At 43.3% G+C, this 25,783-nt stretch overlaps 1 protein-coding gene across 1 annotated transcript in view; it reads left to right on the forward strand.

The window, feature by feature from the left end:
- Positions 1–24,587, forward strand: part of RNF44 (ring finger protein 44) — a 53,047-nt gene extending 28,460 nt beyond the window's left edge. Inside the window, exons 4-11 of the mRNA XM_089527397.1 lie at positions 3,783–3,950; positions 4,207–4,380; positions 9,491–9,658; positions 10,692–10,810; positions 11,080–11,167; positions 11,965–12,086; positions 14,017–14,116; positions 19,706–24,587. Coding sequence (XP_089383523.1) covers positions 3,783–3,950; positions 4,207–4,380; positions 9,491–9,658; positions 10,692–10,810; positions 11,080–11,167; positions 11,965–12,086; positions 14,017–14,116; positions 19,706–19,768 — 1,002 coding nt within the window. The 3' untranslated portion in view covers positions 19,769–24,587. The remainder of the gene's footprint in view (positions 1–3,782; positions 3,951–4,206; positions 4,381–9,490; positions 9,659–10,691; positions 10,811–11,079; positions 11,168–11,964; positions 12,087–14,016; positions 14,117–19,705) is intronic.
- The last annotated feature ends 1,196 nt before the right edge of the window (positions 24,588–25,783 follow it).

A 25,783-nucleotide genomic window follows, 5' to 3' on the forward strand; every position in this document is an offset into this window, starting at 1 on the left:
GTTTTCCCATGGATCATTGGGTTGCAGCTTAAATTGTTATAGTCTCATCCAATTAATTAGTTGTATTCTTCTCAGTTTTATTTTGCAGTTATTAATATTTTTATGTTGTGTTAATAACTGAATATTAATTCAGTATCCAAACTGCCCTGAAATCCATGTTTGGATGAAGTAATGTCTTATACATTCTTAAATAAATCAATAAATATAGGAAAGCTTTACCATACTCCAGAATATTTTGGGGAAGGGTAGAGGTAATTAGCCAGAAAGGAAATAGGGCTGAGGAGAGGGACTAGGAAGCAGGACACTTTGCAAAGAGCATGCCCTGACCACCAGAATTTCTGCAAACTGAGGACTTGAGCACACATTTTCAAGCATGTACAAAAAAGATGGGCAGCTTGTGGCCCTCCAGGTATTGGGCTGCAGTCTGCAAGCAGTCCAAGGCAGCGCAGCCAGTGGAAAGGAATACTTTGAGTTGGAGTCCAACATCCTATGGAGGGCTACAAGTTGCCTGGCCCATGTGCAGAGGGAGGAATGGAGTTCTTCCATCTGGCCCTTCACTTGTATAGATAAACCATACAAAATCTGTATGTGTATGATGGACAGGTAATATATTAAATGCATCTGGGAGGTATGGCCATGGCCAGCTTGATGACATCATGTTTAGCCTAATGTCCTTTTGGCCTGTAAGCCAGATGGGAGAACCTGCCCATATGCTTGGAATTGCTTATTCTCACAGCTATGAGGTTTATAAACATTTGTTAAAGTCAAAGCTTGGGTTGCCAGGAAATCAAATTACCATTATCCTGCAGATTTCATGGTATAATGGAGACAATATGTAAACCCCTTGTCTTAACCCTACGTGCTTTGGCCCTAGAGTTGTGGGGAGCCCTGTTCCCATAACAACAGCCGCACAGCTGTGGTTGCTGAAATCTGAGGAGCCTGGGGTTTGACTCCCCAGAAGTTGCGTCTGTGACCCTTGGAAGGAGATGGACCCCTCTCAGCGCAGGCCACCATGGTCAGTGGTATCATAGTATCCTGAGATGATCAGGAGAGGCCCTTCTCTCAGTCCCACCACCATCTCAAGCACAGTTTGTGGGAACATGGAAGAGGGCTTTCTAAGTGGCTACCCCTAGACTCTGGAGCTCCCTTCCCAGGTAGGCCAGAATGGCCCTCTCCCTGCTTTCAGCAGGCAAAACCCTTTTTATTGTTTTTGTTTAGTACAGAAAGATATTAAAGAATGGGCTAGGGGGTGCTGTATTGTTTTAAACTGGACTATCTATAATCGCTTTTTAATCTTTTTAATTGCATTTCATTTTAACTAGAGATTTGAAGTCCTTTTAATATTATGACTAGTTTAATTCTGTTTTAATGTTTAATGTTTTTGTATGTTTTTAACTGTATTGCTCTTTTAAACTGTAACCCGCCTTGCATCCAATTCTGAGAGGAAGGCAGGATACAAATAGACCCAACAACAGCAGCAACAACAGTTTTATTATTGAAATACTTTATTTCTTTTGTATGCTATCTTTCTCTCACAATGGGACCCAAGGTGGTTGCCAGAGAGAGTCAGTTAAAAAACCTTCATAATGAAAATTTTAAAACAATTAAAATCGCCACAGAAAGCAGTATAAAATAATTTTTAAAACATTCAAAAGTTTTAAAAGATAAAACATCCCAATAAGAACCTCTCCAGCTTATACATTATTAATTATAATGATAATGATTTATGAGAGTTTCGGTTAACAACATCTGAAAGGCCTCCAATTTTCTTTTGTTCTGACACTTAGAGACAATGTACAATTGCACATCATAATACTTAGTGCCTGTCTTCTATACTTACCAAGCCTGTTTTGTCTCCCTGTTTTTGTGCATTATTCCCTACATAGTTGGCTCCTGTACTAGGATTATGACCTGTATTGTTTTTAGTTTGGCTAAGTTCCAAGATCCCTTGACCAAACATTGGAGCCAGCCAAAGACTGTGTGTTCCTGTAGCTGGCCTGCTTTTAGGTTGGTGGAGGGCCTGGTGGGGATGCCCGGTCCAGTAGTACACAGAAAAATGTTGGGAATCGTTCAAATTCAATGTCAGAAGATTTAAGGGGAGGAAAGTTCCAACAGTCCCAAATGCTTGACGAGCATTAGTCCTTCAGGAAATGTTCACTAAGAGGATCTGGATGCAGAATGGCAACAATTTGTGCACCTTATAAAGTCCTTTTTCCTTAGGATGGGTGATCTAGTCCAAAATTCAATTATTCATTCTGTGATTTCTTTAATCTCTCAAAACTATAATAAAACAGCTCTCTCAAGGGATATCAGTAAAAGCTGTGTATTTTTAAGTAGTCCTATTCAGATCCTCCACCCATCCACATGTCTCAAGTTGCATGGTTTGGGGAACTGGACATGTTTCTTGGCTCTGGAAACTTTGTCATGTCACCAGCTTTATAGATATTTGGTGGCTGGACTTCCACACCGGGGAGCCTTCTCAACACATATGGGTTTCTCATATGATTGTGAACTGTGATTTTTGTCTTTGCTCTGCCCCTCATTCTGTAAGGCTTGAACACCTGAAGAGGAATGCAAGGTCAGTCAAAAGGAGGCTTAGTTCTTTGTGCAGGGATGGTCAAAGTAGAGCCCTTCAGATGTTGCTGAATGATGACTCCAAGCATTCCTCGCCATTGGCAGTGCTGGGTACAGCGGATACAGCTTGCAGTCAGACAGCATCTACAGGGCCACCAGTAGAGGAAACCAAGCATCTTAGCTCATCTGAAATATATGAAACCTATACTTGGAAGTCTGGAAGGAGTATTCCTTGTGAAGCTTGGAAAGATTACATTTTTGGACTACAACTCCTAGAATTCCCCAGCCTGTAACTTTTCATCACTGTTTGAAACTCTGATAGTTATGTATTTGTATAGATATTTTTAAAAAGCAACGCCTGTATAATATGATTTCATTTGTTATCACTAGAAGGTTCACATTTACTTTCTTGTTTGTCTTTTTGATGATTTGGGATAACCTCCTCTTCTCTTTTTGCATGCTAGAGTGGGACCTGACAACCCTGCTAGGTAGATGCAAATATACCCTGGCTGATAGAACGCTCTTCAGACCAGAGACCAGTACTTCCCTTTCTATTGTTCCTTAGCTTCAATTCTGTCCTCCTGTAATTAGCTGGATGCTGAAAGATAAAGAGAAGACTAGGAATGGGGAGGGCAGTGAGGATAGAACTAGACAAGATCTTAAATAGTAAAGATAAAGACTGAACAATAAAGTTAGAATCATCCAAGCTGTGGTATTCCCCATCACTATGTATGGATGTGAGAGCTGAACAGTGAAAAAGCGGGTAAAAAGAAAACCAACTTATTTTAGATGTGATGCTGGAGAAGAGGGCTGAGGGTACTGTGGACAGCCAAAAAGACAAACAAATTAGCCCCTGAACAGATCAAACCTGAAATACCCCTAGAAGCCAAGATGATCAAATTGAGGCTGTCATACTTTGGCCACATCATGAGATGGCACAACTCATTAGATAAGACAGTTATGCTAGGAAAGGTTGAGGGAAGTAGAAAGACAGAAAGAGTGCATGTCAGATGGTTAGTCTTGAATCTACAAGACTTAAGCAGAGCAGTGGAAGACAGGGGGTCTTGGAAATCTCATCGCCATGAGCTACGGTCGACTTGAAGACAGTTAACAACAAAGCTGGATGCAGGGAAAGAGGGCAATATATCTGGGGTAAACTGATGCATGGGGATATGACTTGATTTGCCCTGTCTTTTCCTTCCTTCCAGGTGCATCAGGGAGCTGTCCCTCTCTCCTACACGGTGACCACTGTAACAACACAAGGCTTCCCCATTCACACAGGCCAGCACATTCCTGGTTGCAGTGCACAGCAGCTCCCAGCATGCTCAGTGATGTTCAGCGGACAGCATTACCCTCTCTGCTGCCTCCCACCCCCCGTGAGTTCATTGGCACAGGGAGAGCTGTACAAGCTACAGTCTTTTTCTTTGACTTGGGGGATATCATTACTCTGTGCCCTTTGAGCTTGATACCAGTTTGGCTGGGACTGTTTTGCTGCCAATGGGATTCTTTCTCATTCGGTAGCTAGACTGATCTCATCAGCCTTTCAGGCAGGATACCTTCGACCTAAGCATGTGGCATATGGTCCTTTCTCATGAAACTCTCTCCTTCTCTTTCTTCTCTCTCCTCTTATAGCTGATCCAAGCCTGTGCCATGCAGCAGCTCCCTGTCTCCTACCAAACATTCCCACCACTCATTTCCAGCGATCATTACATCCTGCACCCTCCGCCACCTGTGCCACCACATCAGCCTCCACATATGGCTCCTCTCAGTCAGTTTGTCCCACTCCAACCCCAGCATCCTCGCATGGTAAGTTACTTAGGATAGCCTAAGAGGAAATTGGGTGCAAAAAGCTTGGGGTTTTTTGGCATTCACAGGTCTGTGATTGTGAAGGTTATCAAAATTGGCATTGTCATTACCAACAAGCGTAGCATGCGACCAGCTAGTTCCTGAAAGTTCTGGATGTCAGTCCATTAACCCTAGCCTTGTCAAATCAGACTGACATCTTTCCAGAGTTCCAGATGGGATTCTTCCCTAGCCCTACCTGGAGATACTGATATTACAGAATGTCATGGACTTGTCTTAAGAAATATTGTTTAATATACTGGTTTCAAAATCTCTAAGGACACCAGATCCCATCAGGTATTGGAAGCTAAGCAGGGTCAATACTCAGTTAATACTCAAGTAGTTAGTACTTAGATGGTAGACCTGCAGTGAATCCCAGGTATTGGAGGCTATATTTCAGAGAAAGGAACTGGCAAAACCACCTCTGCGTATTCCTGGCCTAAGGAATGGGGTCAACAGATGACTCGAAGACAAGTGTTCTGTGTGTACACAGAAACATGTATAAATTAAAGAGCTTTTGGGAGGGGGGAAAGGATAGAATGTTACTGATTGGTGGAATATTTGAGGAGATTTGCACAAGTCTGGTAAATGACAATATGGTGCTTAGTTTAATGGGAGATAGTTGGGATTAGTGAGGGCTATGGGCGGCCTGTGTAAGAGGGTGTGGAAGATTTATGATTAAGAAAGAATCAGGCTTAGAAATTAATGAGTGGGTTTTTAGGGTCTGCGTTAGCTAGAGAGGACTGTGGGAGCATGTGTGTAGTATTTTAAATGTAACAAATAATTATTTTGTCTTGCTATGTTTAACTTCTGTAAATATTTGTTTTTGCTTTTTGTATACTTGATAGCTGTCTATGTGAAAGGTTGAATTCAGAAAATATGTCTGTGGTGGGAGCATTGAATATACAAGAGTGGTGTCCATTACAGATAGTAGTGGCATAAATCTTCATAGGAACTTTAAGGGTATTTAGACAATTCCCACAGTTGATGTCACACAAGGAGGGCAAGTGGGAGTCCATACATTGTGGAAGAAGTGAAGATCAGAAAAAGTCCTCACTCTTGGTAATTGCAGTAGGATCCATGGAAGTCTTCCCATTTGGTGGTTTAAGTTGTGGAAATTCCACATGTGGCCACAGTGATAGATTTTGCTGAGAGGAATCCAGACAGTAGGTGGGATATGAGTTGGAAAACCTCTGTCTCCCTTTCAAACCTTAAACTGTGCTTGGCTTCCAAACATAGACAAGATATGCTTCCAAGTAGGTCTGTTAAAGATTGCTAATATTCTACATTGGCTACTTGGTTATAAATGCATAACTAAGTAACATTTCCTGGCCGAACCCTTCCAACCCACCATAACAGCCAGCAGCTGCATCAGGTGATGGAGGTCTGTTGAGCTGCTGATCAGGGCGCAAGGAGGAGGGTTTTTCCAGCCCTCTCCCACCAGTGAGTGAGGCTGATGCAGAATTGAGGCAAAAGTCCTGCTTCTGATTGTCACAGCCTCATTCACTGGTTGTGGAGGGGAAATGGAAACATCCTCTTCCTTGCATCCCAGTTGGCAGCTAAACAGAGCTCCTTTGCTCAGTGCATCTGTTGGCTGTTAGGGTGAGCTTGAGGGAGCATTGACAGTCATAGCAGTAGTGCCACAAGTGTGACTGTAGTCTTACTGAATACATAGCAGTTACTGATCGATAACTAGGCTATAATCAGTAACTGTAGTACGGAATGCCTACCATTATTTGTTTGCAGATGCAGCTTCCAGTACGTATTGCAATACTTTAATAAAGCAAATCCCATTTCTATGAGCTCATATATATTGTTATTTACTGCCTAGAGTCTAGTGTCACTTGGGTTAGATACGAACCAAAGCCTGTAGTGTATATACCATCAACCATGCTTGAAGTGACTTTGACCACCAAGTGTAAAATTTCTGTAGGATGGTGTGTACTGAAAATTAATAACTCCATTGTGGCATTATTATGCCTCTGTGGCACCTGTCCCATTTCTGCACCATCTCTGATGAGACTGTTTATTTATTTAAAGTATTTTGGCTGTGCTCATCAGCAGAAAAGGCTTCCAGAGCACCCAGTAAAAACAAGACCGTCCCAGTTTTCAGTCTAAATGACATGGCACTGAAGGAGAAAGGAGTGAGGAGGGGCTAGGTAGACCAGGGATCATTTCTGCTCAGAGTTGGCAAGACGTGAGACAAGACTGGGAAGCAAGGAGTTCCTTGTTGGTGTTGATCACCCAAGAGAGCAGATTGACCCTTGACTGAACATCCTCTTAGTGTACATACTTTACTTATTGATTATCATTCTTACTTGTCTTGTTTTAAAGGAATTAAAGGTGATGCATGGCTAAATTAATACTCTGTAGGCCATGAAATATCTCTCCCCCAACATGCACACACAATAATCATTTGAAGTTGGCCTACTATTGTCTCCATTGTGTGTAAGTGGATAACTGAGGCTGATTTAGTAAAATTCAAGGAGGCTAAATAGTTTTCCTATGAGTAATCTGGGTTAAGCAGAAATATATTCGGCCAAGGAAGGGTTTGGGACCTTTATTTGATACATTTGAATCTGGCCTGTGGAAAATGCCAGTTTGTACAGGCTTATGTGTTATCTGTTCCATGTGATTTTTTAAAGAGGTGGGACAGTTGTTGGCTCCAGTGCCTTCTTTCTCCTTCTCTAATTTGGGGTTTTCTCCCCCTGTCATTCCCCATGGCTTCTTTTGGAAGGATAAGCAAGAAAGAGGCAACCAAATTAGACACATATGGTGGATTAGAAACAACAAATTGTAGTGACATACAATACCCCATAAAGCACAACATTTCTGACTTCCAACTAAGAGGGAGTGATGCCAGGGTGTTTATGATAATCAAAAAGGGTAACAAACATTAGAAGGTACTTGTGGCAGTAATAAAAGGACTGAGTGATTTTGATGTATCTCATGCACAGTGTAGAATGAGGAATTTTGTTTGGGATTTTAGATTAGAAATAGTCCTCTTTAAAAGAGGGTAAGGTGTTTGGGAAGGTGCTCAGTACAGTACAGTACTATTTTGGTGATCTATCTCATTTTTATCTATCTACAGTGACTGTTAGGAGCTTTATAGAGAAGTTGTTTCCAATCTTGATCCCCCAGATGTTGGACTACACCTCCCAGAATCCATCACCATTGGCCAGGGTGGCTGGGGCTTAGGGAAACTGAAGTCCAAAACATCTGGTAACATAAGTTTTGGAACTGCTACTCTAGAGTTTAGGACAAGGGTCTTTTGTAACCCTACTTGGAGGTACTGGGGATTGGACATGGGAACTTCTGCATGTAGACCAGGGGTAGGCAACCTGCGGCCCACGGGCCGGATGCAGCCCAGCGAGGCCTTGGGACCGGCCCCAGCCCGGTCCTGCCACCGATTGCCGCCGGGGCCTTTGGCCTCTTGCGCGAGGGGCATGGTGGGGCAATTGTCTATAGAAGCCTCAGAAACATGCATTTATCTTAACATTTTTTAAAAAATCAGCAATTTTTTTGCGTGTCCTCCATTTTTTAAAAAAGTGTTCTCCATTAGAAAATTGTGTCCTACATTTGTCCCGGTTTATTTATTTATTTGTTTATTTTTGAATTATTTAATTATTTATTTTTTTTGGCTTCGGCCCCCCAGTTGTCTGAGGGACAGCAACCTGGCCCCCGGCTCAAAAAGGTTGCCTACCCCTGATGTAGACTATGTAGATTACAGTTGAAGACTATGTAGACTATGACTGAAATAAAGCATACTCTAAAGTAAAGAGTGCAAAATTCCATATTTAGTCTTGATACATCAAATTGAACTTTTTCTCTTCACTCAGTAATCATGGAAGAGCCACTGAAAATATTTGATATGTGTGCACAACAGGAATAAAGAGGGTGTTCTCTGCTATTCACTTTTTAAAAGCAAGATGGAAATTGTGGGCAATTATGTGACACGCTTAGACATGTATTCAGCTGGTAGGGGAAATCTTTTGTCAAATATTTGATCTCATTGTGTAGCATTAAGTGCTTCTCCTTTTGGTGGAATGGCTAAGCTGGCCTTTATGTCTTGCTTATTCCTGTAAAGTTATGAGATCTGTGGTAAGTGGCGGGAGGACAGAATATTTGAGAGGAAAGTCAAGTGGACATAGAAGTCACTTGTGGACAGTTATGGGGAGAAGAACTGAGGAAACAAGAACAAGGCAGGGAGAGGAGGAGGAGGAGGAGGAGGCAAGAACTATTCGACCGAAGGGAACTCTTCTACACAGAACTGACTTAACATCCAGCTAGCAAGGAACATTTGACATCATTGTTAAGTAACCAAAGTTGTTTGTTATTTGAATCATAGACTTGGAAGGAGCCCCCTTGGCCATTGAATTCATCCCCCCCCCCCCTTCAGTGCAGGATCTCCAGCTAGAGTATTCCCAGCAGGAAACTGTACAGCCTCTTTTTGAAGAAAAGAGAAGGAGAACTCACAACCTCTCTAGGCAGTTGGTTCCATTGCTGAATTGCTCTACTGTCAAGCAATTCCTAATACTTTAATTTAGTTCATTCATATGAGTGCTTTCTGCATTCATCTTTGCTAATATAGTTTATATTCTAAAGAAATAGTGTTTATGTGCACCTTGATCAGAGACTGATGACAGCCTTTTGTCTGTAATTAAGAGAGAGTGCACTTTACACTATTCCTCTTCCGATTCTCCTCCACTGTGGCCTGGGGTCATGACTGGTGACATAAACTGTAACAAACGATGGAACTACATGTGATGGTAATGGACATGTGTCTTCAAATAGGAGCCACCCGCTAAGCAACAGTAAAGTCAAATAGAAGGATATCTAACAGCAAGTTGAGTGCTGGCCCTTTCCTCTCTCAGGCATTTTTCTCCCCCTGAATGTGTACCCAAATACACATACACTCCCTAACCATGAGAATTAGTGTAGCAGTGTGATCTTTCTGTTGCCCTCAGGGGTCTATCCTCTTAAGCAGTGCAGCATTTCCAAAGTATTTCTCACTTGTGGTCATATGTGAGAACTGTTGCTCATTCACCTTGCCTGTTATCTGCTTTCTCCACAGCCACTACAAAGGATAGAAAATGAGGTGGAGCTTCGGGGTGAACAGCACCCCATTGGAGGCTTCTCATATTCTCCTTCTCACCATACTCCTGCACTGTCGCCTTCTGTGCCACTGCATTACCTTCCGCACACCCATGACCCATTGCACCAGGAACTGCCCTTTGGCGTGGTGAGTGTCCCGTATGACTGCTTTATCACACTAGGGGGCAAATGGGATTTAAATGAGAGTTAAACTAGAGAAAACAGGAAATGCCTGATGTTTATCACATGACATTTCCTGATTTTCTCTAGTTTAACTCTCATTTTAAATCCTGTTTGCCCCTAGTGTGATAAAGCAGAGAGAAAGGTTGGTTGCAGTTACAGCCTGTCTCGGACACGGAGACCATGTGGAAGAGTTCATTTACCAGCTGGGTGGATGGGTGGGTCAATCATAGCATTGCTGAGTGCTTTGCATCAAACATACAAATGTGAACACAAACCTCTTTTAGCACCCTAACAGGCTTTTTAAAAGCCAAAATGGCTTTAAAATTGTTTTTAGTCTGCTTTTAAAAGACTGCATAGGGACATATTGTTCATTGCTGTTGAGGCCTTGGTGGTGAGCAAAAGAGTGTATGGATGGATGGATAGGTAGGTGGATGCAGCAGCACAATAGTCAATGGGGGCAGTAAGGGAAATATGTATCTCTGATCAATTGCTGGTTGGGGATAAGAGATAAGAACGCTTTGGACAAGAACTTCAAGCTAAAGGCTTTCATAACTCCCTAACTTTTTACACACATGGTACTGTTATTCAGTACTGTGCTTTGGGGCAACTGTGTGGCTGATCTGCATTTAGTTATACAAGTATACATATATTTTTAATAAATAAGACTGAGATAAGTAACCTTGCTAAATTTCAATGGAAGCCAACTTAATTCAGTAAATGAGCTGCAGTTTTTATTCCCCCAAAAATCTTATATGCAAATTCATCTAGCTACAGTAGTTTCAGAGGAATTTCTGATTAGCTTCTTAATTTCTTGCAACTGTCAATGCAGCCATTTGCACCATCTGGTTTCAAGGATTAGAGGGCAGGGCCTGGGTAAGAAGTTGGAAACCTGTCCCTGGGCCCTCCTCAAGACCAGGCATTCGCCATTGTGTTGCCTGGTGATGAGACACCACAGTCTCAGTGGCAACACTAATCTGAGCTCCTGATGTTTCCAACAGCCATATCCACACATGATGCCCCGACGACTGAACACGCAGCGATACAGATTGCAGCAGCCACTGCCACCCCCACCACCTCCACCACCTCCGTACTACCCGAGCTTCCTGCCATACTTCCTGTGAGTATCTGCTGGCCAGGCAGACTGGAGAGATGCACTCCATAGAGAAGGATTCCTGCTTTAATTGGAATCAGGGGTACTGATTCCAATCAGTACTGAAGATTTGCCTTTCCAGGTAGCCTCTTTAGGGGGAAAGAGGCGGACTCCATTCTCCATCAGTGTATTGAGCTTTTTTTAAAAAAACCTTAATTCTGCTTTGCAATATACATGAACTTTTTTGACACCTGTTCCTCTTAACCACTTGACAACTTTTCCTCTCCAAACTGCAGTTCAATGCTTCCTGTATCACCAACAGCTGTGGGGCCCACAATAAGTTTGGACTTGGATGTGGATGATGTAGAAATGGAAAACTACGAGGTAGGTTGGCATCTCTCCTGTTATGGGGAATCAAAATGTGGAAAATGTCTAGGGAAGGGTGCCCTTGGGCAAGTCACATTCTCTCAGTCTCAGAGGAAGACAAATGCCCCCACTGAATAAGAAACCCTTGTTATAGGTTTGTCTTAGGATCGCCATAAGTTGGAAATTTAAAGGCACATAACAACAAACAGAACTGCTTAATTTTTGTGTAGGTCTTTTTCAACAGGCTCTGGGTAGTGGATCTCTAGAGCTCTGATAAAAGGTAAAGGAGGTCCTGCAAGCCTGAAGTCTGCCTACCTCCTGCTCTTGAGCAGGTGATGTGTTGTAAGCTGACCAAGGCAACTGTTGCAGAAAGAGCTTAAGTCTGTTACCTTTGAGGAAATAGGGTGTGGCTGTAGGGATGGTGGGTGTGTTGTGTTGTGCATGGAGATACAGTAGAAGATAGTGCCACCTGCTTGGGTTGTTTCTTAGTAACAACTACTTGCCAATGAGAGCTTCAGACCATAGACTAGCAAAAGATTGAAATAATTCATTTCTGTTTTCTGTGATGTTATAGAGCAATGATATGGAACATCTGATCCAGCAGATGTTCTGGACATCAATTCTTAGCAGCCTCAGCTTGTAAGTGATTTTAGGAGTAACAATTCAGAAAATCTAGAGAGTCAGAAGTTATCCAGCTATGACATAGAGATGGTCTCCTCTGACAATATATTATAATGGATGCACTGGATATTTCCAGAAGGGTGCTGATCTCAAATCTCTCCCCCTACACACTTTCTTTCAAAAACTTCCATCAGGCATTACTGAATCTGGCTGAAAGATTAGGTGAGGCCAAGCCACGGGGACTCACCAAAGCAGATATAGAGCACCTTCCATCCTACCGCTTCAACCCAGAGAGCCATCAGTCGGAGCAAACCTTGTAAGTACTGTATGACGTTGGAGAAGTCCTGTAATGGCTTCTTAGTTTCATGCAACCAAGATTTCCCATGTTAAAAGAAAAAGAAGTGCTATTGGGAGGAATTTAGTGGCCAGCATGAGTGAGTGTTTCCTTCCAGTTCGCTGGTTGGGAATGGGTGGGAAAAGGTGGATGCTGAAAGTAGCACTGGATGCCCAAGCTCAGAATAGAGGTGGGGATTTCATATGAATGGCAGTGAGATTCTACAGTCTACAGAATTAAAACCATTTAAAATTAATTACAAGATAGAACATACAGTTTTTTCTGTCTCAAAGGTTGCAAAGTGTTAATTGACAGGTTCCTGTGATTTTCCTGTCAGGATGTGCAGAGTGCAAATTTGCTAGCTGTTGGGACAGTCAGAAAGTCTCTCTTTCTCTGTCTTCAAGCAGAAAAGGGTTACAATTTTAGAATCAAGAATGGGCTGGGGTTTTCTTTAAAGCTTCAAATAAATATTTGAATGGGCAACCATATTAAGTGCCAGGATGGTTATAGGTAGGCAGGAGGTTATATTAAAAAAAAAAAAAACAAAGACAAAAGCTTGGCCAAAGAATGGGAGAAAAGCAGTGGTATGATGTATCAGGAAAAGTGTGGCGATGGATTGAAAATGAGCTTTCCCCAGTCAGAAAGACTTACGATGGATGGTGTGTGTGTGTGATTCCACTCTTAGGAGTAAAAATGTTCTTTAAGGAAGAGGTTCATATTGTGTAAGAGGAGATTTGTGTTGGATATTGGTTAAAAACCTAACCAATTGAGCAGCCAGTTCATCACTGAAATCATTTTTCCTAGAGACATTCTATTGTGTTTCTGGGAAGTATATATCGGGTATCTAGATAAGTGTTTACTGCAGGGGTGAGGAATTAAAATGAGTCAACATGGTGTAGTAATATGAGTATTGGATTATGATTCTGGAGACTAGGGTTCAAATCCTAGTCTCCAGGGCTCAGCCATGTAAACCCACTCGGTGGCCTTGAGCAATTCACATTTTCTCAGCCTCCGAGGATGGCAATGACAAACTCCCTCTGAAGAAACTTCCCAAGATAACTCCATGATATGTTTGCCTTAGGGTTGCCATAAGTTGGAAACAAGTTGAAGACACACAACAACAAGAAAACCTAGATAAGTGTTTACTGCAGGGGTGGGGAATTAAAGTGAGTTGCAGGTTGAGACTGCCTTCCTGTCTCCATGGTCCAGCTGATTTCTGGGAGTGTGGCCAGTCCCCTGACCTCACCAGCTTTGCTAGGGAAGGTCAGCCTAGAGTAAAACCATCCCTACTTCTCAAGTGCCAGTTTCAGGAGTTGTCTTGGTGATAGTACTCATGGAGAGGCTTCGTATTCTGGAGTATATAGAGTGGATGAAGTCCTGTGAAGTTGCACCTTCAGTCACCAAACATCAGCTTCAGGAGTGCTTAGTGGTGATACTCTCCTCCTACTCCTTCTTTCTTCCATGGAGAAGGAGAAGAGGGAGTAAATTTCTTTCAACTAGCATGCTTTGGGATCCTCTTGAATTGTGGACTAGATTTTAGCTGTCATCAGCAAGTGCTAGCTAAGAGTGGGAGACTTGAGACCCCACTGTCTTCTCCAACATCTCTCATCAGATATTGGAGATGATAGATTGCACACACACACACACACACACACACACACACACGGGAATCTCTAATGTTGACTCAGATCTCTGATTGGAGATACCTGAAGCTTCTTTATCTCCAGGATGAGGACAGAAGAGGACCCAGGGAATCTTCTCCCTTGATCTTTGTGAAAGAGTTAGACTAGAGAGTGTGCTGACCTAGTGGAGAAGCTAAAGCGCTTAATTCTCAAAGAGTGTAGGATTGTAGTCCACATATGTTGGGCCTATTTCTTTCCTGTAACCTTAACTGACTACTGTACTTCTCCAGGTGTGTTGTGTGCTTCAGTGACTTTGAAGTAAGGCAGCTGCTGCGAGTTCTGCCCTGCAACCATGAGTTCCACGCTAAGTGCATCGACAAGTGGTTAAAGGTAATGTCTGCTGCCCAAGGGCTTTGTAGTCAGAAAATTGTTGCAGTTTCTTCAGTACTAGGTCTTAATCAGCAAAGTGTATATAAACAAGTGTGTAACTGTCCATGAGACAAAGGGTCTCCTGGAAACCAGTGCTGTAGAGAAGAAGAGGCAAGCATTTTTGCTGTCAAGGATCACATTCTCTCTGGGAAGCTTACAGGCCTGTAGCTAGGCTGGGGCTACTGGGGCACTGCCCCAGGGCCCCCAGCCAAGATGGCGCTCACGGTGTGTGGTAGGACTTGGGAGGGTGCGGACACTCCACCCTACTGAGCCCTACTTTCTGCCCCATAGCTCCTAAAGACCTAGCTAGGAGCCTGGAGGTTTAAGAGCAGGGATAACAGCAGTGAGTGCACAAGTTCTGTCAGTTCTCTCTATTGGCTGGTGTTTGCAAGTGCATCAGGATGAGGCAGGGTGACTGACATTGTTCTTGGCAAATTCACAATGGCTCTAAATCTTTGTTCCACAATATGGGTAATTACTTATGTGTCGAAATGTACATAATGGTCAGTTGCATCAAGAGATCTGTGAAGCTCAAATCAGGCATTCCTAATGAACATGAGAGGAGAGAGACACATGGTTATTCCACACCTTTCCATTATTGCAGTCCTCACATGAATAGTAACCTCTGAACTCAAGCGCCTTCACAACACATGGAAGTCCTCCATGTGATCAGAGATGTGGGTTGTGGATAGTGTGGGGAATCTCCAGTTGTAGTGGAAACTCTCTTCTTCAGATACTTACCACACTAAGTCAAAGAGGGCTGATTGAATGAGGGATCGTGTTCCTCAATAAAGCTTAAGACAACTTAGGCGGGGTGCAGACCGCCAAAAAGAGGCGCCTCCTCAGCACCTCTCTTTGCTGCACAGGAGCGCCACTGCCTGTAAACAGGAGCTGTAAAAAGTAGCTCCTTTTTGTGGCGCCGCAAAGCCTGAGAGACAACTCCGTTACGTCCCAGCTGCGCAGCGCCGTTTGTAGGCAGTGCAACTGCGACGTAATCATTGCATGCGCCGTTTGTATGGTGCTGCACAACTGCGGCGTGCTGACGATGTGCTAGGGTTGTGGGGCATGTGCACATGCCGCCCCAAGACAACCCTAGCACGTCGTGGGTGCACTGCAAAGGGCCCATCTATACAGGGCCTTAGAATCTTAATTTAATGTTGGAGGGATCAAAGTGTGGGAAACTACACCTTTTTAAAAGAGATTTTAAAATTATACTAGGAATTCTTTTAGCCTAGCATCTTATTTCAACAGTGGATAGCCAGATAGTCTTTGGAAGCCCACAACTGAGATATGAAGGCAAAAGTCCTACCCAGGTTTTGTCCCCTAAGCAGCTAAAATTTGGTGCATAGCTTAGAAAAAAACTGTTTTTATATAACAATACATAAAATTACCCAGTTGGTATCACCTAATTCAGATCTATATTGATTTTGAACTTAGAGGATTGGTATTTTCCCCTCTGCAGTGTGGAAGGCAGTAATTCATGTTGGGTTTGGCTCCTCCCTTAATGCTTCACAGGTAGGGCTTCTCAATCTGCCAGTCATCCTTACCACCCTAAGTGGAAGAGCCAGTCCCATCTTCCCAGTTCCTTCCTGCCTTATCTTGAATCAAGATAGGTCTTTTTTTACTCTGGTGATTTTGGCCTGGATGATTGGCTTTTGAGGAGTTTTTTCCCTTCCTTTTTTGAGGTCAGGAGATCTTTATTGGTGTTGAGGTTTACCACCCTAATGGGAATAGATCTTGATCTCCTTCATTTTGTGGGTATAGATCCAAGCTTCACAGTGAGATTTCAGGTCTTTCAGACCAACTTGAGACTCCTCTAAACAACAAGCTCAGTAACAGCAGACTTTAGGATTTAGTAAAGGCAGTTCCACGTCTTCCACCAAGCAGGGTGAAAAGTCCAGTCAGTCTCCCAGTGGAGTTCACCTTCTGCATTTTGCCAGGTGCTTCTGCCACTTTGGCTGTGCAGGATGGTCACACTTCAATTTCATTCAAAAGCCCTCAAATCCCCCCCCCCCCATTCAGTCACATACTCCCAGGTCTGAAGAAGCATAATCAGATGCTTCAAGCCATAGAACACATGCTTCAGTTGAGGCTATAGAGCCTATAGGGCCCCTTCATCAGAGACTTTTTTGGGTCCTATTTAGTGCTCTTCTTGATCTTAAAGAAAAACAAGGACTAGACAGCCATACTGAACCTTCTCAGCTTCACTTATTTTGTACTTGAGCAGATGTTCTGCATGGAAATTGTGCAATCAATTCTGAAAGGAGTGCAAGAAGGGTGTGTATGTATGTGTATATCAAACTCCAGGAGGTATATTTGCCCATTCCAGTACACCCTGTTCACAGGAAGTACCTCAGGTTTGCCTACCTGGAGGGTCACTTCTGGAACAGAGCTTTGCTATTCAGTTTGTCAGTTTCCCCTTGCATATTTACAAAGCTGTTGGTTGCATTGGTGGTAAATCGAAGCGTGAGAGGAGCATATGTCTACCCATACCAGTATGACCTTTTGGTCCATCTACCTTCCCCAGAGAAAGGCCAGGAGAATGTTTGGGTCACCATAGATTGTCTGGAGTATCACAAGGTTGTGGTTAATAAGGAAGAGGCATCGGGAGCCAGTTCAATGGATCCAGCATTTGGGGACTATCATAGACACATCCCAACACAGGATTCCCCCGCCCCCCGAACAACAGAAGGCAGAAGCCTTTGATCCAGAGGGTTTTGAGTCCAGCAGTGGTGTCATTAGGGTTGGTGTCATCAAGTGCGATAAGTCATGGTGCCACCTCCCCATTGACCTCCCATTTCACACCATATAGAATCCTTAGTAAAATTAAAATTATACCTTCATATTACAATATCATGCACACAACTTAAATGTATTTACATATATTTAGTGAAATTTGGTTTTTTTGCCTCTCACTGAGCTTCACCACACTCCCAACTATCTTTTAAAGCATTTTAAAGAGAAGCAAATGGGTGCCGTAGCCCATTTCTGCCAAAAGTAGGTGTTTTGAGGAGCAGTGGTGTCACCCCAAGATTAGTGTGTCACTTGGTGTGGTCTGCACCCCTGCATCCCCCTAGTGACACCACTGGAGTCAGGACAGTTTGGGGGGTTGATGGTGGCTTGTTTAGACTCAGTTCCTTGGGCCAGGTTCTATCTGAGGGAGCTACAGTGGTTCCTTCTTCCATTTCATGAACATACTGCCCAGAAGCCCCACAGTGAGATTTTCTCTGCATTGGTGGCTTTCAGAGGTGTTGATGAGAAGGATGCCTATTCAGGATCTGGGAAGAGTGGTTATCATGACTAATGCTAGTTTGTGGGGTTAGGGGTGCACTACAGTGAACAGATGTCATAGGGCCTGTAGTCACGCAGGGAGAAGGTACACAATATCAACCAGCTGGAGTTACAGGTGGTTTGTTTAGCATTCCTTAGTCTGCAGTTGGAAGTGCAAGGCAGTTGTGTTGATCTGGATGGACAATATGGCCACCAAAGCCCACATAAAGAAGTGGAGGGAGGAAGGCACAGTTCATCATGCAAGTGGTGATATGCTTATTTCACTAGGGAGACTGATCTTCAGTCCGTCGGTGAGAGTAGCTAAAGGGTCAGCTAAATTGTCAGGTTGATTAGTTCAGCAGAGAGAATCTAGGCCAGGGAGAGTGGGGCTCTGAATTACCTGCTTTTCCAAAGGTGGGATTGGCTCTCCCTTTTAGGCTGGTAAGTGTGATTGACAGATTGAGAAGCCCTGCCTGCGAAGTGCAAGTGAAAAACCAGGCCCAGCATGAAGGTTTCTCTCCTCACAGATGCAGAGAAGGAACTTTCACACTAAGTACCAAAGTTCCGGTTTAACATTCATGATCAGTATCTTCTGTTAATTTTTTGTCTTAGCCCCTGGCCACTGCCTAATTTTTGTGGCTTCAAATGTCATGTTAGAACACAGTGTGTGAAGTAGTATCTAGCTTTCCCACATCATTGATAACTTCGTAATCTTCTATCATGTTTGCTGCCCTACCAGAGCTCTCCTTCTCTCTATTCCTACTGAAGAAAAAAATTCTTTAGCCTTTCCTAATAGCAAAAGGGTGTACCCCAACAAAAATGTGTTTTTGTTGCATTTTTTTTTAGAGAAAGGGCAAATGTTATGTTGGGAATTATTAGAAAAGGACATAAATGGCCAGTATAATCATGCTTTCTCATAAATCTATAAATAAATGTTTGTACATTTGAAATACTACTTCACTCTGTTAATAGATCTAAATTTGTCTTTTCTCCTGTATCTGCAGTTTGAGTCAATATTTGGGGTGGGGTTCTGTTTTATCTATTTATTTCTTATGTTATTGGAGTACTTGGGCTTTCACTGAATAATTTGGTATCATTAACAACCTTCACCATATCATTTGTGAACAGGTTGAATAACCTAAATCCTGGGACCATCCTTGGAAGGACCGACTGCTTACTTCCCTTTATTGTTTTTTATTATTATTATTTCTTCCTTTTTCATGCCTCCTGGTTATTATTTTAATAGTTTCTGACCCAAAGGAAAGTTTCTGAGGACCTGTGGGTGCAGCTTTCACTATTTTAAAAAAAAAAGTATTTGAATATTTATACCCCATCCTGTCTGAAGGGATCTTGGGGCAGCATGCCATAAAATAAATTCAACTAATTTAAAACAACTCAAAACAGTAAAGAGGAAATTTGAACAGATTAAAAACATATTAAACAATTTGATGAGTTAGAACAAGACAGTTTAAAACACTTAACAATTTAAAAGCATGGACTCATGCAGATTTGGATCAGATCAATTAGGTCTCAAAGTCTAAGAAAGAGCTATGTTTTAACTTGGTGCTGGAATGAAAGTAGCCCTTATTAACTGCTGGTTGATACCTTGAAAATCCCATCCCTCCTGCCTTTTTATATATCCATTACTTCTTCATCTTGCAGTTAGGAGAAAATGATCAATGTCCCATAGATGGTGCCATCCTTCAACGAATCTATGTCTGTGTCCAATTGATGGTGTAGTTGGCTGCAGCGGTGTTTGTGTGCAACACATTGATTTTGAAGGATACATGTGTACAATACAGTGCTTTCTGCTTTAGTGTGTATGATACGCGCGTGTGTGAGAGAGAGAGAGAGAGAGAGAGTTTGCATGTGTACTGTATATACATTATGTATCCTTTTTTGTAAAGGATGATTAGGGGAAAATGGTACTCTTTTAGTAATTTCTATCTGTGTGTCCCCTTTAAAACTGCTGTGTAGGATATATTTTTAAAATAATTGGACATCTGACTAATAGGATGAATTAGATTGGTTTGAATCACAAAATTAACACCACAGGTTTTAGGCTTTTTACACTGAATTGACCAAATTATTCTGTGGTCCTTCCCTTAAAATGTAGATGTAGCTACACCTTAACCTGGTGTTATTGCTTGGCTTAGCTAAACAGCCTGAAAAACAGAGCTGCTGCTTGGGCATCTGTGTAGCAGGCCAGATGGAGTGTCTACAATACATGAAGTTGGCCAGATGGCACCCTCCCTCCAAAGTTTTCTTCCTTTGTTGCAGGCCAATCGCACATGCCCAATATGCCGGGCAGATGCCTCAGAAGTGCACCGGGAGGCCGAGTGAGGCTCCTCAACACACTGCTGCACAAATTTCACTCCAGGATACGGACCTTGGACCAGGGGCTTGGGCCGGCCTGTATGCTTAACCTCTGGGGCCTCTCCTGGGATGTGGTGAGAAAATAAGCAATGTTATGACACCCCCCTCCCCCTCACCCCATGGCATGGACTGAGCTTACTGGTAGAGCTGGCTCCGCGGTGTCATGCTTTGAAGGGGGAGGTGTCCCTGTGTGCTCTGCACTCCAAAGACTCTCTATCCTTGCGCCATTTACTCTCCAGGTGTTTGCATTCCTTCTCCCCCTATTTTTTTTTTTTTTGAATTTATAGTTTTCCTTTTCTGTTTTTAGTTTTGATTGTGTGACTGTTTGATCCAGTTTCTAGTCTGAACTCATTCCTTTTAGGCAGCATCAGATTGGGGGAGCGGGCTCAAAAGTCAATCAGCCCAAAGTGGAGACAGGATGATGAAATCCCTGCTTCCACCCCACCCCACCCCACCCACTCACCCAGAGCACAGTGTGGCATGGCAGGTAAGCGTTGGCAGCAGCAAAGTAGATTGGCTGGCTGTGGTGCTGATGTGAGGCACCCCAAGGCCTTGCCAACGACATGGGTGGCTCTCCCTGTGCAAATTGTTGCCCAGTGCTGGCTTCTGGTTTTTCCTACAAGCATCTCTTTCCCAGGCTCCAGTGTAACCCCTCTTGATTCTCAGCCTTCCTGCTACCTGCCTGAAATGTCTGGAGGGGGTTCAGGAGTGCTCTCATAACTAGTAGGGAGTGGAGTTTTTTTTTAAAAAAAGGCCTAAACAAGGCCCAGCAATGTCCTATACCTACCTCCTTGTCATTCATTTCAAGTAGTTTGGGAAAGTGGGGGCAGGAGAAAGACCCATTTTCCCTCAAAAGAGAGGCAGGAGGGAGTGTTTTGGTGAGAATCTTTGTGACAATGCAGCTGACTCCATTTGTCATTGACATAATCAGATAGGAGTGTTGTCTTTTCAGGACCCATATCTTGGGGCTCCAAATCATGTTAAGATCAATGTGTTTTCCTCTTCCCAGGTAGACACATATGCATACACAAAAACCCCATTACAGTTGGGCCCCCCACCCTCATCTCTACTCCTTTCCTAGGCACTAACCTCTGTGAAACTTCAATCAAGTTTGTGCCACTGATTTTAAAATATTCCTGGGAGATTGTCTTCTGTGTGCCCTTCTCCTCCACTCCCTGCTTTCCTCCTGCAGGGAAGGGGGAAGATGCTTAACAGACTGAAGCAGAAGCCCTCAGCCCTCCCATCTAAATCCCACCCCCACTGCTCTGTACTGGCCCAGGCTAAGCCCCTGAAAGCTGTGAGGCTCTCGGCAGCAGGAATGCTGGGCAAAGAGCAGATGGGGAATTATTTATTAATCTTCTTGTTGTCTACCCTTGTGCTTACTATGATGGAAGAAGCCCATCTGGTGATCCTTCCTCTTTCTCCCCTCCCAACTGCTGTATGCAATTCCGCATCAGCTTTCCATAGGACCCGGCAGGTATTTCCATTCTCTTCTAGCCTGCATTTTCTTTTTCTTTCTCTCCCACTCCCCATCAAGTTTGGCCTACTGCTGCCACCACCCTGATGACTTTTTCCGCATGGCCTGATGCTTGTGCTCTGGGTCAGGTACCTTGGGTGTTTTTTGCTGTAACAAAGCATACACTTGAGTTGTGTGCCTTCCTGTATCTGCACACCTACACTATCCTACCTAAAAACACCTGCTGATTTGAAGCAAGAAAGCAACCAACCTGCCACCCTGTTACCAGAAATCTGTAATTGTTACAATTTAAAAAAAAAGTTGTTTTGCATGATTATATTGTGGAGCAAGAGAGAAGCCCTCGCCGTGTAGTTGGTTTGTGTTCTGAAGCCTGGTGGAAGACTCGGAGAGGATGACAAAACCTAATGTAAATGTTCACAAATTATGCATGCATGTTATGACCAGCTTGGAACTTGGTATTGGCTATCTCTCTAGCCAGCTGTGGGGTGATGGGGGGGTGGGGAAGAGGGAGTTCTTTTTGCTCAGCTGATTACTGCCATGCACTGTACTGCACATGTCCGCAACGCCTCACAAGGACCGTTAACGCTTTTCAGGGCATTTCTCTCTCCCCTCCCCCACTCCAAATAAGAGACAAATTGGAAATCCAGCTGGGCCCAGAGAAGGCAAGGTGGTTTGCTGGACTTATTCTGAAGTAGGGGTGCCAAGGTTTAGAGCTGCCGATTGGTTAATAGTTGTCTTTGAAAAAGGAGCTTGGCAGGGACAGCGTCTCCTTCATGGTGCTTCAGAGAGGGGAGATGTTGCATCAGCTGATCTATTCCTTTCCCTGCTCCCACCCCTGGCACCTTCCCTCTCTGCAGTTATTACCAGCATGGGAGTCTTGTTTTGAATCAGTTAGTGATCCAGCGAGGCAAGAGTGGGACCGTTCAGTTTTCAATCTCCGCCAGCCACAAGGTGGAGATTTGCTTTTCTGCACCTTTCTGCCTGCTCTGCACCTACTGGCCTTCCCCCCCCTCAATGAAACACCCCCTTCAAGTGGTGTCTCAGCCTGGGTTTTAGGTCTCTTTGCCCTCCTGTTTTGGAGTGGGTAGCAGCAGGTGAGAGCAGGAACAGTGGAGAGATCCTCAGGACTGGGCTGGGACTAGGCTGTGATTTTCCTGTTCGTCTAGGATGGTGGTGTCCAGCTGCTCCTGCAGCCTGGTTGCATTAGAGCAAGGGGCTCAAATGAATTTATGACCTGGAAGAAAGCTGTACACGTGCTGGATCCAAACGAGTAGCGTCCAACACCACTCTGAGAAAGGGCTGCATGAATACAAGGAGGCATGGATGATAAAAGCAAGAGGTTTGATTAGGATGAACCAGCCAGTGGGGAGTGGAGCATGCAAGGGAGATGGCTTCCTACTTGACTCTTTTCTCGGTGTGCTGTTTGGGATGGTAGCAGACAAGGGGAAGGGGCCTCTCTTAAAACAGCAAGCAGGCACATTGTAGCTGCCAGTGGGCTTTTTTTTTTTTTCTGAGCACACCGGCTTTTAGCAATACTTACCTCAAAAGCAGGTGGAAAGGCCTTTGGAATGGCTGGGGCTGCCCAGCTGGGCCTCTTGCCACTGGTGCTCATAGCCATATGTGGCAGGGGTGAGCAGCTCTTCTCCCCTGGCAGTTGCTGGAACTCTTGACCCATGTACAGTTAGGAAGTCTTTGAGGTGCTAGGTGCAAGGATGAGACTGGCTGGGAACCACTTTGAACCTCTCCAGTCTTAGTCCAGCATAGTGCTGTCCTTCGGCCCCTCAACTCCTGGAATCAAGAGACAGAACTGGACAGGCAAGAAGCAGCAAGGTGTAGGTTGTCCTGCAGTTGACTTGCAATCTTTGTTTGACATAAGCAGCTGGCCTGCTGCTAGAATCAGCAAATTAGAAACTAATCGGTTGAACTATGGGCAGGACCCACCTTTCTTTCTTAAAAAGAAACTCAGTGACCTGAATTTATGATGAATGAAGATGACTATTTTTTATGGTTCTTGCTTTTCTTTCCTGTTTGTGCTTTGGCTGATGCAGGTTATGGTGCAATCATTTGGATAAGGTCAAATAATTTTTAACCTCTTCCTCCCCACTTTATTTTATCCAAGGGTTTGGATAGCTGCAGTTGGACATCTTAAGCCAGATCCTGGCCCTTGTGCCTGTGCGTGCAAACACACACAAAGGAATGGGCCACTTGCCATAGTAAAACTGCACAGACACCAGCAGCTCCCTTCTTCCTATGCCTTCAGTGACCAATCAGTTCTCCTCTCCCCCTTCACGTCAAGCCAGTGCCTTGTGTCAGACCCACCTCCTGCCCCAGCCTTCCCCCCTCGTTTCACAGCTTTTTAAAGGAAAAAATAAATAAAATACAAATAAAACCTTAGCCACATGACACAAATAACCAAAGGTCTTTACTGTGTATATATTATATATTTTAAAAAAACCAGCCTGCAGGAGGTGTTTCTATATTTATAGCCAATCGGAATAGTGCCGATGCCACTCTGTTTTCAATGCTCTCTTCTCCTTCCCCTGCCATCTTTTTCCTCCCCGAAAGGTTATTTGGGGGTGGGGAGGTTAGAAAAGCCTTACGGTTCTTCTGATGGTGACTCGAAAGCTCACAGCTCGTGTGCTGCAGAATTTATTCCAATGAGCAGCTAAAATTATTATCATTAAAACAAAACAAAAAAAGACAAAAAAATGACTAAAACATTTATTTAGGATGTTTGTGATTGCTGATTGCGCTGTAGATGCCACTGTTTACCAATGATTTCCTGTGGTGGGATAGTGGACTGTTTACTGTTCTTTTATACCAGTCCCGTGCCCTCCAGAGGGATAGCTCAGCTTCACCCTACAAGGAGAAGAGCCTCCCTGTAGGGCACCAGGGCATTTGTTCTGTGTTAGAAAATATATATATATATATTATATATATTATAAATATATATATATAATTTTTTTTGCTCTGTTACTTGCACATTTACAGTTACCTCATTTTTCCCATGTATGTATTTGAAAAAGGCTAATATATAGAGAAGAAGAAAAAGGTTCTTAAATCTCTTTTAAAAAGTGTTTTGTTTTTCCATTCCATTGGAATCATATTGGTTTGTAGCATTTAACATAACTAGTATGTTGTATTATATATATGTGTATTATACTGATTGAAATTTTTAACAGATTTGTACTTTTTTTAAAATGAAAGTTGCTAGTTCTGCTTGACCAAGTAGTGCAATCATTATTTTTTTTAATGTTGTGGCTGATTTTGAGAGGGATATTCACTAATAAATGTATGATGTATACCAAAGAGGGCAAGCCAGTCTCTTCTCTTGGTGGAGGCAGTGCTCTCACAAGAAGGTGGTTTTTATTATGATATGAATGCTGTCCCTTCTCCAAAGAGCTAAGAATGGCATTCTAGCTCATCATGGCTGAATCAGATGAGGCTAGTCTTGAGAATGAACTTCACCAGCTTCGGGCAGTGGGTAGTTTCAGCTTTTACCACATGGACCTCCTGTAGTTGCAACAGGCCTGGAAATGCAGACCAGCAGAATTAAATCCTGACTACAAGTTGTATGCACGTGTTTTAAAAACACTTGGAGCTTCAGAGTGCTGTGCACCAATTGTTAAAGTTTAAAACTCCTCCGGGAGCAGGAAAATACATGTTTATGTTAGCTTTTCACACAGGGGGTGCTGCAGGAACCCTGCTAGCTTCAAAAACTGCTTTGGGGAGCCTGCAACATCTTTCCCATCTGAAGTCACTGTGACACCAAACGTGCAGTATTTGTTGCTATTCCATGATTATTTTTTTAAAAAGCAGCCAAATGAAATGTCTACTGTCCTAGACCAATTTACAGCGATTCTCGGCACCAGCTACAGAGATGACCAGGCATCCTTTTTTTCCAGGACATGTCCTCCATTTCACTTTCTGTCCAAGAGGAATTTCAAAAGGTCTTCATTTTAGAACATGACTAAAAGCATTAATTCATATCTATATTAGTGGTTTTAGCTTTTATTATGTAATGTTCAATATTTTTCTTGAATGTCTTTTGTGGTACCTTCTCCTTTGCATTTAGGACATCGGGTCACCCTGCACCTGCAGCATTTTATCCCCACTTTGAAGTGGGTTTTTTAAATTCTGAGACATATCAGAAAAATATGCTCCTCTTTTCTTTCCCATTGTGTTTTCTTTAGGAGTTGCAGTACATCAGTGAAATGGCACTTTTGCACTATAACTCCTAACAACAAAATTTGAAAGAAGAGAACATTTCAAATTTGTCTTCAGCAAGCCATGACCCAATTTAAAAGAAAAAAAAAACCTGGGAGAACCATAATACAGATCCATGAAATTGCTACAGACAGACCTCAAAAGAATGAAAGTAGATGCAGAGGTGACGACAGCAGGCAAAATCCAAAGTTGTATTTGCAAGAACTCGCACTTCAGACCAGTCTGGAAGATCTCTCGGTGAAGAAGGTGGCAGTGCCCCCCTGTGGTATCCAAAGATA

The sequence above is a fragment of the Sceloporus occidentalis genome, unplaced genomic scaffold, assembly GCF_023333645.1.
Source record: "Sceloporus occidentalis isolate IW3139 unplaced genomic scaffold, rSceOcc1.0.p SCAF_1, whole genome shotgun sequence".
Lineage (NCBI taxonomy): Eukaryota > Metazoa > Chordata > Lepidosauria > Squamata > Phrynosomatidae > Sceloporus > Sceloporus occidentalis.